The sequence below is a fragment of the Xenopus tropicalis genome, chromosome 5 (assembly GCF_000004195.4).
Source record: "Xenopus tropicalis strain Nigerian chromosome 5, UCB_Xtro_10.0, whole genome shotgun sequence".
In the NCBI taxonomy this organism is placed as follows: domain Eukaryota; kingdom Metazoa; phylum Chordata; class Amphibia; order Anura; family Pipidae; genus Xenopus; species Xenopus tropicalis.
The window spans coordinates 10,662,967-10,677,100 of NC_030681.2; the positions used below are offsets into that span (position 1 = coordinate 10,662,967).

The following is a 14,134-nucleotide window of genomic DNA, read 5'->3' on the forward strand; positions in this document are numbered from 1 at the left end:
TCCCCTACATTCTGGGGTGTATATTGATGGCTTTGGTTGCTGGTTATTCTACTTACTCTTTGTATTTGCTTTCCTTGCAGCTGTCCTCTGGACCGTGGAACACCTAAAGGGCCAAATACAGATCCATGTGCAGGAAGGGAAGGACACCCACCTCCGGGTAACAGAGTAAGTCTTCTGCCTATTCTCTGTAATATCAGTTGAAATATCAGATTTACATCAGTTGAGGGGGGTATAGCAGCAAACACACTGCCAAAGTAAAGTTCATTTTTATAATAAATTAAATATTCATCTCGAGTTCACTTTATGTATGATGTAGAGAGTAATGTTCTGTGGCAATTTGCAGTTGGTTTTCATTTTTTATTTATTTACATTTTTGCTCAGCAGCTCTCCAGTTTGGAGTTTCAACAGCTATTTGTTTGCTAGGGTAACCTACCAACCAGGGAGTGGTTTGAATGAGAGACTGATATATTTATAGGAGAGGACCTGAATAGAAAAATATATTATATAAAGTAACAATAATAATAATATTGTAGCCTCAAAGAGCAATAGTTTTTTTGGCTCCCTGGGTCAGAAACCCCCAAAAGCTGCAAATAATTCAAAAACAATAAGAAATAAATAATAAAGACCAATGGAAAAGTTGCTTTGAATTGGTCATTCTGTAACACACTTAAAGTTAACGTAAAGGTGAACTACCCCTTTAACAAGTATTTATAAAGCACCAACATACTGAAGTGCCAACAGGAGTGCGTATACAGGTATGGGACCTGTATCTCCACACCTTAAGTCAGTGGCCCCCAACCAGTGGCTCAGGGGCAACATGTTGTTCACCAACCCCTTGGGTGTTTCTCCCAGTGGCCTCAAAGCAGGGGCTTATTTTTGAATTTTGGCTTGGGGGCAAGTCTTGACTGCATAAAAACCAGCTGTACGCAGTAAGCAGAGGAGGCATGCGCCCCCGTATTGTCGGGGTGGGGGGTGCTAGGCACGTAGCTCTTCTGTCTGCCTACCCATAGGTCAGGGTCCTGGATGTTCTGTTTCCACTTCAGCAATCACACCCGCCTCTGGCATCACCATCTCGGGGGGGTCGATCACACATTGCCTTGGGTTCACGCTTTTCTAGATCCAATGCTTCATATTAAATACAAACACTGACTGATACACGGGGTAAAGAGGGCCCTGTTCCTTAGGGGTTATAAACACAGGAGAGAGTATGATACTTGACTTTTATTGGCCTGTGTATCGCCATTTTTATGATATATTTACTTATAATTGCGGTGTGGGGGACCTGCATCCTGATTGGATAGAATGACCTCTGATCCCAACTTCTGTTACAGCACTATCTCCTTCACTGATGTGCACTCTATCGTACGCTATCTGGCCAGACTTGCACCGGATAAAGGACTGAGTGGGTCACATCTCACAGAGCAGACAGAGGTAAGGATTTAATGTCTTTAATAATGTGCCATAGGGGCCACCATGTTAGATAAGCTTTTTCACTTTGTTGATTAAATGGTAAGCTCTGTGGGACAGGGAATGTTTTGTATTTGCAGTTAATTTTCCAGCCCTTATTTATGTAACCGTTTGGCCATCAGATCTTAAGCTGTTGTGTAGAGCTCTTAAGAATATAAATATAATATTGTATACAAATGCAGATTCCTTTTAAAGGAACAGTTAAGTGTAAAAATTTAAACTGGGTAAAATGTACAGACTGCACAAAATAAAACATATTTATAATATAGTTGGTTAGGCAAAAATGTAGTCTATAAAGGCTGGAGTGGGCAGATGTCTAACATAATGGCCAGAACACTACTTCCTGCTTTCAGCTCTCTAACCTCTTGTTTAGTCAGTGACTTTAGGGGGCGCCACATGGGACATAACTGTTCGGTTACTTCGTGAGCACGCAGGTCAGATTCAAAAGCAAACTAACTGAACATGTCCCATATGGCCCTCCTCAAGTCACTGATTGGCTACTGACTGACTAAGAGGTTAGAGAGCTGAAAGCAGGAATAGTGTTCTGGCTATAATGTTAGACATCTGCCCACTCCAGCCTTTATAGATTACATTTTTGCTTAACCAACTATATTAGATTTTTTTTTTTTTTTTTTGTGCAGTCTGTCCATTTTACCCAGTTTTATTTTTACACTGAACTGTTCCTTTAAGATTCAGGAGCAATGAAACTGCCCCCAAATGACCCCTGTCCCTAACCTCACAGTTTGTACAGCCCCCCATGTGTTACAAGCCGGAATGTTTTAACTCTCTGTACAGCTGTTCCTGCCGCGTTTTATTCCTGGCAGCCGAGGTCTCTGGAACCTGCTCTAGGCTTTAACCCTTGCATGCTTCTGGGGTGTGTTTTATAAATGTCAACCCCATTGCCAACCGGAAAGGCTTTTGTGTTCTGCTTTAACTTCTATATATCCTACTTCTTATCTTGGACTTGGAATGGGACTCCCTAGCCGGAATGACTGAGAAGGATTACTCCTAGTTTGTCCCTAAAATAAAGCTTTTTTTACCTTTTTATGGAGCTGAATCTTTAGCAATAAGTACAAGAGGAGAGGAGAATATAGCCTTGGAGCATCTGCCAGTAGAGAGGGAGATACCATTCCTCCTCATACACTCAGTCTAATTAGCACTGTAATCTGTTCCTTCAAAAAAGTATGAATAACTACCATTTTTTATGTTGAAATCCAGCTTTCTGAATCATTTGAGATCCTGGCGGGGAGGAGGGACTAAAACATTGATGTTAAAAATTGTAACAACTTCTCCACAGCTTACAGACAGCATGCAGTAGCTACGTAACCCACAATGCATTGCACTGTAATGTTCCTTTGCCTTATTGACATCACATGTGCAGCAGGGAATTGTGGGATTGGGAGGATGCAGGCTGAGGGACAGGCGACTACTGTTACATTTTATTTGATTCTCAAAGTAGTCAGCCAGATCAGCAGGGGAACAGGGGGCGGGGCTTAAGGAACTGATCCAAACCATATTATTACGTTAATAATCATGAAAAGGCTGCATATTTAATTGATGTATATTGCAGAGTTGTTTAAAATTATGTTTACTTTTCCAAAAGTTCAAGTTGTGTTTGGTTTGAGTTCCCCTTTAAAGAAAAATCAATTTCCATGTTTATAATATGGGTTTTTCCACATTACAGGAAACCTATTTGTTTTTACTTGTGCATGATAGTTTTTTTTGTTTGTTGGTGTCTTTTTTAATTTTTTTTTTATTGCTTATTGGGGGTCAGTGACCCCTGACAACCAGATAATAATAATAACAATAACAATAGTTTATAGTATTATTATCATTATTATTATCATTATTATCATTGTTATTATTTAATTATTATTATTATCATTATCATTATTATTACCATTATCATTATTATCATTATTATTATTATTAATAATAATAATAATATAATATAATAATCAGTGCAGAGTAAAGAAGACCAACTGAAACAGAATGGATTCTTCATATTATACTAAGATTGAATATAAATGTAAACTTCCCTTTGATCATGGATCATGGATCATTTCCTAGTAGTGCCGACATCAGGGGGTTACAGGGGGGTGGGGGGGGGGTTTACAGTCAGGGGCCCTGTGGCAGTGTGGGGCCCCAAGAGATGAAAAGGTGTCGTTTGTATTTCGCAACAGTTGCATGGTTTGAGCAGATTGTGGGCGGAGTTTAGTTACAATGGGGCGTGGCCATGCATGCAAAGGACGTTCTGCTTGTTGCCTATCTGAGTTCGTCATGTTTAAAAAAAATTCAGCTTCCGGGAGGTACTCTTGAAGCCACGGGGACCATATTTTTATACATTTCTCAGTTCAGCCTTTGCAAGTATGTTAGGCTGTACATAGGGATACTAGAGTTTACTGCTTTTTCCTCTGCTGAATTTAGTTCTGAAACCATTGCGAAAGGGCAGCCATATTTCTATCTTATTTTTTTATTTATTTATTTTTTACAGGTGAGCCATTGGATGGAGTTTAGTCAGACCAAACTGATGCAAAAGGGCGAGTTTTCCACAGGCCTCCAGGAGCTCAATCACTGCCTGTCTCTGCGCACGTACTTGGTGGGGAACGCCCTCACCCTGGCTGATATCTGTGTCTTCTCTGCCTTGGAAGGTGATTACCAGCATACCGATTGCCCCCTGCATTCTCAGCAATAGGTGTTCATCTGCGTTTCTTGCTTCTTAGAAACTCTTTCATATTACCTTGTTCTAGGATCTTTCCTTTTAGAAAGGGGAACCTGTCCCTGCTGATCAGTTTTGGATTTTGAAAACTAATGTATGTCCATATATCAGCTTCTAGGGGTGCTAATTTATTTGAACTGGTAAAGCTTCATTATTGCAAGTCCATGTCTTGGCTGTATATCTTGGGGCAGAGGCTGATGCGAATGATTGACCCTTGCTGTAAAGCGCTGCGTGAAATGCGTTGATGAAATATATAAAGGAAAAAAATATGTCTTATTTGTATTATATTTGTTTACCAGCAAGCAGTGAATGGCAGGCACTGGTGCAGAAGGGCCAGACCCCAGTAAATGTCAGAAGGTGGTACAGCTTTCTAGAACCCCAGCTTGGTTTCTGGAGCAGAACAAACAACAAAGTGGTGAGTGAATATTTGAGTTGGAGAGCACGCAAGCAAAAGGTTCCCAGGGGTGCCAGATATAGGCTGTGTTTAGCTGTTGGTAGACTAATAGCCTATAGGAGGCTCTGGTTGCAGATGGTTTTGATGCCACTAATGCTTGCCTTCAAGCCAGGAATTCAAAAATAAGCGCCTGCTTTGAGACCACTGGGAGCATGGTTGGTAAGCAACAAGCAAACCACTGGTTGGGGATCACTGTTCTAGAACTACAGGCTTTAGGCTTTTATGCATACCCTTGAGTCCTTGGGTGCAAGAAACAGTTGTGATGTCCTTGTTTCCTGGGAACTTTTTACCAGTAGCTCCAGGAATGGCTCTCAGCATAGTTATGTAGGGTATAGTGTGGGGATCACTGGTTCAGTTCCTTCCCATGTTGATAAAGCAGACTATAATTGCTCTTCTTGTGGGCATTGGTAGTCTAAGCTTCCCTTACGCTTTTCATATGGCTTATTTATTTAAAAATGTAATTAGTGTAAATGTAGTGGTAGACATGAATGGGGAGCCGAGAGCATGAGGCTGAAGGCTACTGCAAAATAGAGGAGATTCAGAGCCAGGGTGAGAATCAGCTGATCTGCTGGCTTCTGCTACCTTCTGTGTCTGCACTCGCACTACCTTGTCCTGGGTGCAGGCACGTGGAGCGGATATGAAAACACAGACTGAGAATCATCATCATTAGTCCTCCATTCATGTCTACCTTTACATTAGCACTAATGGCATTTCTAATTAAATATAGATAGCTACTTTTTATGAACAACATATATAACAACAGGTTAGCTTGATATGTGGTGGATATGTGCTTTCAGCCATATTTTTAAGATTTAAATACCAAATGACCAGCACAATGGCAAATTTATGGTGATTTCTTTCTATTTTCTATAGCCCAGTGAAAAAAAACAAGATGTTGGAAAGTTTGTAGAGCTTCCAGGTGCAGAGATGGGCAAGGTAATCGTGAGATTCCCTCCTGAGGCCAGCGGGTAAGTAAATATAACTTGCAATATTGCATTTTAGGAGATTCCAAGGAACTGTGCTGGGCAGTGAAGCAATATCCATGTTGAGAGTAAAGGAAGAGTTCTTCTTTATCTTCTAGCTACTTGCACATTGGCCATGCCAAAGCCGCGCTCCTCAACCAGCACTATCAGGTCACCTTCAAAGGAAAACTTATCATGAGGTTTGATGACACCAACCCAGAAAAGGAGAAAGAAGACTTTGAGAAGGTAAATGCTCCTTTCCTCTACTGCAGTACTCAGTTTGCATGTGAGGGGGTAGCTATTTGTCAGGCTCAGGAAAAATTCACCACTAGGGTATACTTCTAACAGTCATGCCGCCATTTTCAGCCACTTCCCACATTCCTTTTGTCTGTCTGGGACAACACGCCTGCACAGTACAGTAACATTTTTAATTTTGACTAGACTAAAAAGAACCATGATTCCAAGCAGCTAAAGGTTGCAAGGATCTGCCAGTGGTTGCTATGCGTTACTGCCCTAGGGTTGGTGAATTTGGCCAGTGTTAGTGAATGAGCCTGACTGTGTATATACTGTAGTATGTAAGGTTGTGGGGTGAAATTAAATGTGACGTCCCTCTGTTACCCGCAGGTTATACTGGAAGATGTTTCCATGCTGCAGATCAAGCCGGATCAGTTTACGTACACCTCCGATCACTTTGACACCATCATGAAATACGCAGAGAAGCTGATCCAGGAGGGAAAGGCCTATGTGGATGACACCCCGGCAGAACAAATGAAATCAGAGCGAGAGCAGAGAATAGAGTCCAAGCACAGGAGTAACAGTAAGTGCAACACCCTGTTATAAGTAGCTCAGTGGCCACGTGACCAGCTGACTGCTATATTTCTGTTGTAGGCTCACATGACTTATTTGTTATTTAATTCCCTGTGTCCTTTCCTTTAGTGATTTGTTTATTTCTTGAGGAGGGTAATTGTCATTAGAGCTAGAAAATCTTGAAAGCAGTGTAATGAGTTTGGGGAATTTGCCCGGTGGAAGTTACATTGATTATAAATGCTCAATGATTTGAAATTAATATAATTGTTATGGGAAGAGCTTCTGTCTGCCCCTTACTATTCTTTGCAGTAGCTCTTGGCCCTAGCAAAGGGCAGAACCCCCATATCCCAAGTGCCATTGTTTTTAGGGCTCATTTCCATTACTTACACTGTTAGTGTAGAGCGTTGGTTTCAGGCTGTGAAGTTAAATTAACTGCGTTTTCAATTTTTAAAGCTGATCTGACTGATATTTCTTTAAAAGCTGCAAAATAAGAACAAAAAAACTATTTTTTTCAGCCGTGGCAAAGAACATGGAAATGTGGGAAGATATGAAAAAAGGCACAGAATACGGTCAGACCTGCTGTCTCCGAGCTAAAATCGACATGAATTCCAACAATGGCTGCATGAGGGACCCCACTTTGTTCCGCTGCAAGAATCAACCCCACCCCCGGACAGGAAGCAAATACAAGTAAATGGGCAACAAGCGAACATCAAGCTCCTGATCCCCCCTTCCTCAGACAATTCCCCATTCTGGTCACACACCACTGCCCCATCCAAACCCCCGCCAAATATAATCTGACCCTTTGCAGGGTGTGATTCAGAACCCATAAACGATAGGCCCCTGACGGTGGATCTTTACCACCCATCTGTCTGCTGTTGTTAAATCAGCTGACCCCACCTTGATTATTTCTATCTTTAGAATATCAGGATGACATTCAACTAATAGCTTATAGGAAACAAAAGGAAAGCATTTAAAAACTGCAGGTTTTTAAGGTGACTGTAAACACTATCGCCTAAATCAGGGAGGCAAAGATAGAAAATGAGGAAAAGTTTGCAGCAGAGGCTAAGACTAACCCCAAAAAATTATATTAATAGTAAAAAGATGGGGGTTGAGAGTGTGGCTCCATTAAATTATGGAAATAATGTGGTTATAATGGATAAAGAAAATGCAAATGTACTTAATAAGTTATTTTCTTCGGTGTATAAAATAAGAGAGTCAGAGTTTCCAGACCCAACTCATAAGGGCCACTAATGGCTCAGTCTAGTCAGTGGGCGATGCAGGATATGGTACATAAAGGTTACTTAAAATAAATGCGAACACTGCACCAGGCCAGATAAAATACACCCTCGGGTCCTGAGAAAGCTTAGTTTAGTTTTAGCCAGACCTTCATTTCTGATTTTTTCAGACTCACTTTCATCTAGTATGGTACCTGTAGGTTGGAGAAATGCTGATGTCATTCCTATATTTAAAAACTGATTTCGATCTCTGCCTTGCAATTATAGGCCAGTAAGTTTGACATCTGTGGGGGGCAATTTATTTGAAGGCTTGTTAAGGGATCACATCCAAAATTATGTTCTGGAGAATGGCATAACGAGCAGTAATCAGCAAGATTTTATGAAGGATAGGTCATGTTGATGTAAAACCATGGCACAGGAGTTTTAATAATTGCCCCCCCCTCCAGAGGCTGAAAGGGAATTTTTTATGGTGTAGTGAAAAAAACAAAGATCAGATCAGGTCTAATAACCAACAGCAGCCACTTGAATGTTTCAAACAGGTGACCACTAAATGCTGTTTTGTGTTTAATAACCTTGTCTTTCCTTACTAATTCTAGTTAGTGGTTATATATATTACCAGACCGACTGATAGAATTGGGAGCATTCTTTGTCCTCTATTTGACAGACAAGTTGCAAAAAGCACTTCACTGTAGAAAATCCAGGAATACCCAAAACAAAAACAACTTGTGCCACCAACATATCCTATACAGACATATTTACTGTGTGTGATACATGTGTTCCTCTGTCCTATTGATGTACTCATTGGCGTACTTTGTGTCCTTGTAGTATCTATCCCACGTATGACTTTGCCTGCCCCATTGTGGACAGTGTGGAGGGTGTCACTCACGCTTTGCGCACAACAGAGTATCACGACCGGGACGAGCAGTTCTACTGGATTATCGATGCCCTGGGCATCCGGAAGCCATACATCTGGGAATACAGTCGCCTGAACCTCAACAATACCGTCCTCTCCAAGAGAAGGCTGACCTGGTTTGTCAATGAAGGCCTAGTGGATGGCTGGTGAGTGTCAGATCCCCACTGACTTTTCTTGATCTTTACAGTTTGCTGAAAGGTACGTAAAACTCTCGTGTCCCCTCTCTCCCCCCAGGGATGACCCAAGGTTCCCTACAGTGCGTGGGGTTCTCAGAAGAGGAATGACAGTGGAGGGGCTGAAACAGTTCATTGCAGCGCAGGTCAGTGGCAGAACTCAATGCATTCTCTTTGGATAGGTGCAGTTAAATTGTTGCCATTTGTTCAGCTTTATCCATCAACCTTTTTTTCTTTTACCCCCTCCCCACAGGGCTCTTCACGATCAGTGGTAAACATGGAGTGGGACAAGATCTGGGCATTTAACAAAAAGGTATCTAGTAAAGGGGCAGCCATTCCTTTATATGAATCATTGAATTTGCCCCACTGCTGTCCCCTGTTCTGCTGTAGTGGCCTGCAGGGCATTGTGCTTTTATACACTCCCGGGCAGTACAAATAGATTCTCATCTTCCCTCCCCCTGAATTTAATCATAATCTCACTGACTCGCCAAAAAAAAAAGAATACAGTTTGACTTATGGGAACGGACCTTGCCATGAATTTTGAATCTGAAAACTCTGCATTTCATTTTTCTGCTTTCAAGCTGCGAGCTATCTGTAAGAAGGTATTACCTAACGCTTTCCGTTTCCTTTCCTTTTTCTTTAAATGAGCTTTTTCTTTTCTTTAGCCTTTGGCATATAGCTTACAGTCATGTAAGCACACGTAGCTTACTCCATCATTTGTAGCTTCTCAGCACAATCACATCGCTTTAGCACCTAACACTCCTCTCATAGGCTAATGGTCTGTAGCTAAAAACAAAAGGGCATTCACTGATAAAGGTTACATTGGCTGTTAACTAAGGTTGGAGATTCTGTGGGCTCAGGTCTTATTGATCTATAAGGCACACAGCACACCAGTCATTTGTTCTAATGGTGCATTTCCAACATGGAAGAATTGCCCAGGCTGCTTTCCATAGACACTTATCCAACCCCCTGTCACCAATGTGGCAACGAAATCCTCTGTAGAATTACCATTTACTTCTATATTAGGCAGCCTAAGCAGCACCAGGGACTTCTCCGCTGGCTAACTTACCAGCAAGGCCTTGTCTGTGCCTTAGACCTAATTTTATTGCACTGCATGCTTTTGGCAGTCCAAAAACACAGCTCCAGAGTCACCCTCCCATTACCTTACTCTGTTATCTTTTGAAAGCGTATTTCATGCGATTTACTCTAATCATTGGCGTGTTGCTGTGGCCATGCCCATAATTCCTCTACAAATCAGAGCTGCTTACAAGGAGTTTTTATTTTTCCAGTACAGCCCAATAGAAACAATCAGTGCAAGCATAAAACACTGGCCGCGTAGCCACATAGCACTGGCCTCGTAGCCCTACGGCACCGAGTGCGTAGCCCTACAGCACCGACCATATAAACTTTTATGACACATTGGGGAAATATCGGTGTGAAAGATCATAACATGTTTTTCCCTCATATATAAAAATAGTTTGGTGCGCACCATATCCAAATTCTTACACTTATTCTTTTACCAAAACACGCCCAACTGACTTTAAACATTTCTACTGCAGGCAGGGGGTTGGCAAAAAAAAGTACCTGAATTGTTCTACCGAGACCTGTGATTGTGTTATGCCAAGGGGCTAGCTGGCAGATTAAGGACAATCATCCTGTACTAGTCCATAGGCTCACTGATTTGTCAGATGCTTTAAAGATTCCATGGAACTAATGCATTTGCTGCTTTGGAACCTCTTTATTAAATTTAGCCGTCACTCCATCACTTATCCTGTATCTGTATGGATAATCCTACTTTGTGTGCCTCATAATAGTTGTGCTGCTAATACTGGTCCCATATTGATATCCTGGGCTGTTGTGCCCATTGGTCCCACCTCCAGGCCAGCTAGCCCCTCATTCTGCCATTCTTGCACTTAAATCTCTGCTTATTTTTGTTCTCATAATCAGATATCAGTTTATTTTCCATAGTTTCTGCTTGTTTTGGCATGTGTCCCCTTTATGTTCTGCCTTTTTCCATGTGATTAACACTAACTGGCCCTGGATGTTGCTGCATGCTGTAGGAAGGCAATGCCGACGGGCTCGGTAGGAAGAGGCTGATGAACCATGTGAGGGTGGATACCAGGCCGTGGCAAAAGAGAACCATTTCAGGGTCTACAGAAATGCCCACTTACTGGTGCAATGATGCTTATGTAATGGGAGTCTAAGCTAATAGGTCCAGTTCTTTAGTCTGTGAGACATATTATATCTATGAATATAATTATCCACCCCTGCCATAACACATAGAACGAGATTGGGTACAGATGTAACAAAGGGGTCCAACGTTTCATACAGCTGTTAAACTAAAAATCTCAGCATCCAACAACAATGCTGTCCTCAGGGGCTGCTGGGAGGTGGAGTTCAGTAGTAGCTGGTGGGCTGCAAACTGGACATCGTGGCTATGATTCTCATTAGAAAAGTCCTGTGACTCCCCATATGAACTATAAGTCCAAGAATTCGGAGAGATATGGGATCTCTGCTAGAGGAATGCTTCAGTATTAGTATAAGGAACATGGCATAACACTAGTAAAAAAGGCTTCTGTAAGATGGCAATGGTTATATATTTGTATATAAGTAGAAAGATATATCTGTTATATTTATTTTATTCAATTACTACTAGCTACTCCAGGGGAAAGCCTATAGAGAAACAGAGACTATAGAGAACAGCCATTTTATTAATTAAAACTCAAGTTCATGGAGCAATATACAGAAGCCCAGTTAATGTTAACTTATTTATTTATTTTTCCTTTCATGGGGTGGGGCTTGTTCTTACCTGCTAAGTGTAACTGCTTGAATTGGCCCTGTTCTTGCTTCTATCAGGTGATTGATCCCGTGGCCCCCCGATACTCCGCCTTGCTGAAGAGCCAGGCCGTCGCTGTGAACATTCCCGACGCTAAAGAGGGGATGGTGGAAGTGGCCAAGCACCCAAAGGTTTCAGATTTTCCATCTTTATTTTGCTTGGTATTGGGAGCTTGTGTGCTGTGTACAGGGGAGATCTTTGGGAATTAGCAACTTCATTTTTATGTTCATTCTGACACGTCTAGACATTTTTTAGCTGGCAAAGAATATACCCTTGTGCCATGAGGTACCTTAGACTGCTGGGGGGGGACCATTGCCCCTAGACCCTTCTCAGTCCCCTTTAGTTTGTTCCTGTGCAGTCAGACACTTTTGTTTTATTAGTGTCTTGTTAGTCTAATATCACGCCGGTGCTTTCTTCACTGGAACGAACAGAGAACGACAATATCAACTGGCTGCAAAGAGAACTCCACCCAATCACAAAGTAAGCTTTTTGAAAAGTAAACATAATTTCAAGCAACTTTGCACTATACATCAATTAAAAAATATGCAGCCTTTTCATGATGTTTAATGTAATAATCTGGTTTGGGACAGTTCCCTAAGCCCCGTCCCCTGTTCCCCAGATGATCTGGCTGGCTACTTTGAGACTCAAATAAAATAACAGTAGTCGTCAGTCCTCAGCCTGCCTTCAGCCTGCCTCCTCCCAATCCCACAATTCCCTGCACACATGATGTCAAAAAGGAAAGGAATATCCTTTTGTAATGCATTGTGGGTTATGTAGTTCCTGCATGCTGTCTGTAAGCTGTGGAGAAGTTGTTACAATTAGTAACATCAATGTTTTAGCTCCTCCTCCCCTGCCAGGATTGCAAATGATGCAGAAAGGAAAGAACTCTTTTGCAAATGCATTTCAGCATATAAAAATGGTATTTATTCATACATTTCAAAGGAACAGATTACAGTGATAGGGGTTTCTGTGTTGTGTGGGGCTCTTCAACAAATTTTGGTTTGGAAGCCAAAATTCCTGCTTAATATTCCTTCTTGTGTTACTATGTACTGCTGTGGGGGTTGGTTTTTGATAGAGGCTTTTGTTTGTTCCCACAGAACGCAGAGGTGGGCCAGAAGCCTGTGTGGTACGGCCCCAAGGTCCTCATAGAAGGTGCAGATGCAGAAACCTTGTCAGAGGGGGAGACAGTCACATTCATAAACTGGGGAAATCTCATCATTACAAAGATTCACCGGTAAGGATACACATATATATGTTCTATAATAATAATTACTCTGCGTCTGGTATTTATTTATACAGAAAGTAAGAAATATAGGCCTGACTCGTATATTGAATACAATCTTTTTAGAAAGCTATATTTTTCTTTAATTTGAGGGGTGGCGGTAGCATGGCTTTCCTTGTATACCTTTCTCTGCCGTAAACTCTGATACAGTTGCCTGGTTTGTACAATTCATTCCATGTCCCCAGGGACCAGAGTGGGAAAATCCAGTCCCTCGATGCCAAGCTTAATCTGGAAAACAAAGATTACAAGAAAACCACTAAAATCACCTGGCTGGCCGAAACCCCCAAGGCACCTTTTATCCCAACATCCTGTGTTAATTACGATCACCTTATTACCAAGCCAGTTTTGGGCAAGGAGGAAGACTTCAAGCAGTATGTTAACAGAAGCAGCAAGGTAATGTGATAGTGTGATCACTGACTTTTTGAATTGAAGGGCAACTAAAATGTCCTTAATACTTTCTCTTTGCATTAAGGGAATACTTAGGTGCTGTATCATTGGGAAACTTTGCTTGCTTTTCAAGACTGTGTCTTCTTTTTAGCCATTTACCCACTAAACCCAGCCTGTCTCCCCTGCTTTCTGCCTGGCCCAGACTGGCAATCTGTGGATTCTGGCAAATGCCAGAGGGGCTGCTGTAAGATGCCATAGACAGTCACTATTTACTGGGCTGGTGGGGAGGGAGGCTGTTTGGGCCTCTGTGAAATGCCAGGGCCTATTTGAATCCCAGTCCAGACCTGCTTCCTGCCCATAAATGTGTTATGCATTTAAGCCTGTTATTACTCTATTCAATGACTTTATTTTGTTCCATTGCAGCAAGAAGAAGTGATGTTGGGTGACCCCTGCCTGAAAGATCTTAAAAAGGGAGACCTCATCCAGCTTCAGAGGAGAGGCTTCTACATCTGTGATGAGCCTTATGAGCCAATCAGGTATCTGCTTATCCTTATTTGATGCTGCACAGTAGTCACTTTGTTCTTATCATGCCAATCGGTGCACATGTTTTTTTGATGTGTGTTGCCAAAAGGTGCGGGAGTAGTGAGCCAGACATAAAGCAGAGCCCTAGGCCTAGTCATATACTTAGAGAGAGAGGAGCCACAAGTTGCCACTGTATGGACTTGTAAATGGACAGCTAAGTTAGGCAGAGTAGCCAACACTACAGACAGCAAAGGCTGTCAGTCAAATTTTGGGATTCTGCAGCAGTAGGGTGTTATAGGTATTTAGTGACCTAGGGAATAAAGAAGGCTAGGTAGTTATTGCTGTTTCTTACAAATAACTGTTCTGTTTGTTTGTAG

The 14,134-nt window shown here is 41.9% G+C and overlaps 1 protein-coding gene across 3 annotated transcripts in view; it reads left to right on the forward strand.

Moving 5' to 3' along the window:
* Positions 1–14,134, forward strand: part of eprs1 (glutamyl-prolyl-tRNA synthetase 1) — a 39,210-nt gene that overhangs the window by 6,653 nt on the left and 18,423 nt on the right. For all 3 annotated transcript variants that reach the window (XM_031903113.1, XM_031903114.1, XM_031903115.1), the window contains exons 2-16: positions 81–165; positions 1,332–1,431; positions 3,962–4,118; positions 4,486–4,601; positions 5,514–5,608; positions 5,722–5,848; positions 6,227–6,419; positions 6,925–7,096; positions 8,470–8,703; positions 8,792–8,876; positions 8,984–9,043; positions 11,587–11,697; positions 12,664–12,800; positions 13,034–13,241; positions 13,659–13,771. In XM_031903113.1, coding sequence (XP_031758973.1) covers positions 81–165; positions 1,332–1,431; positions 3,962–4,118; positions 4,486–4,601; positions 5,514–5,608; positions 5,722–5,848; positions 6,227–6,419; positions 6,925–7,096; positions 8,470–8,703; positions 8,792–8,876; positions 8,984–9,043; positions 11,587–11,697; positions 12,664–12,800; positions 13,034–13,241; positions 13,659–13,771 — 1,993 coding nt within the window. The remainder of the gene's footprint in view (positions 1–80; positions 166–1,331; positions 1,432–3,961; positions 4,119–4,485; positions 4,602–5,513; positions 5,609–5,721; positions 5,849–6,226; positions 6,420–6,924; positions 7,097–8,469; positions 8,704–8,791; positions 8,877–8,983; positions 9,044–11,586; positions 11,698–12,663; positions 12,801–13,033; positions 13,242–13,658; positions 13,772–14,134) is intronic.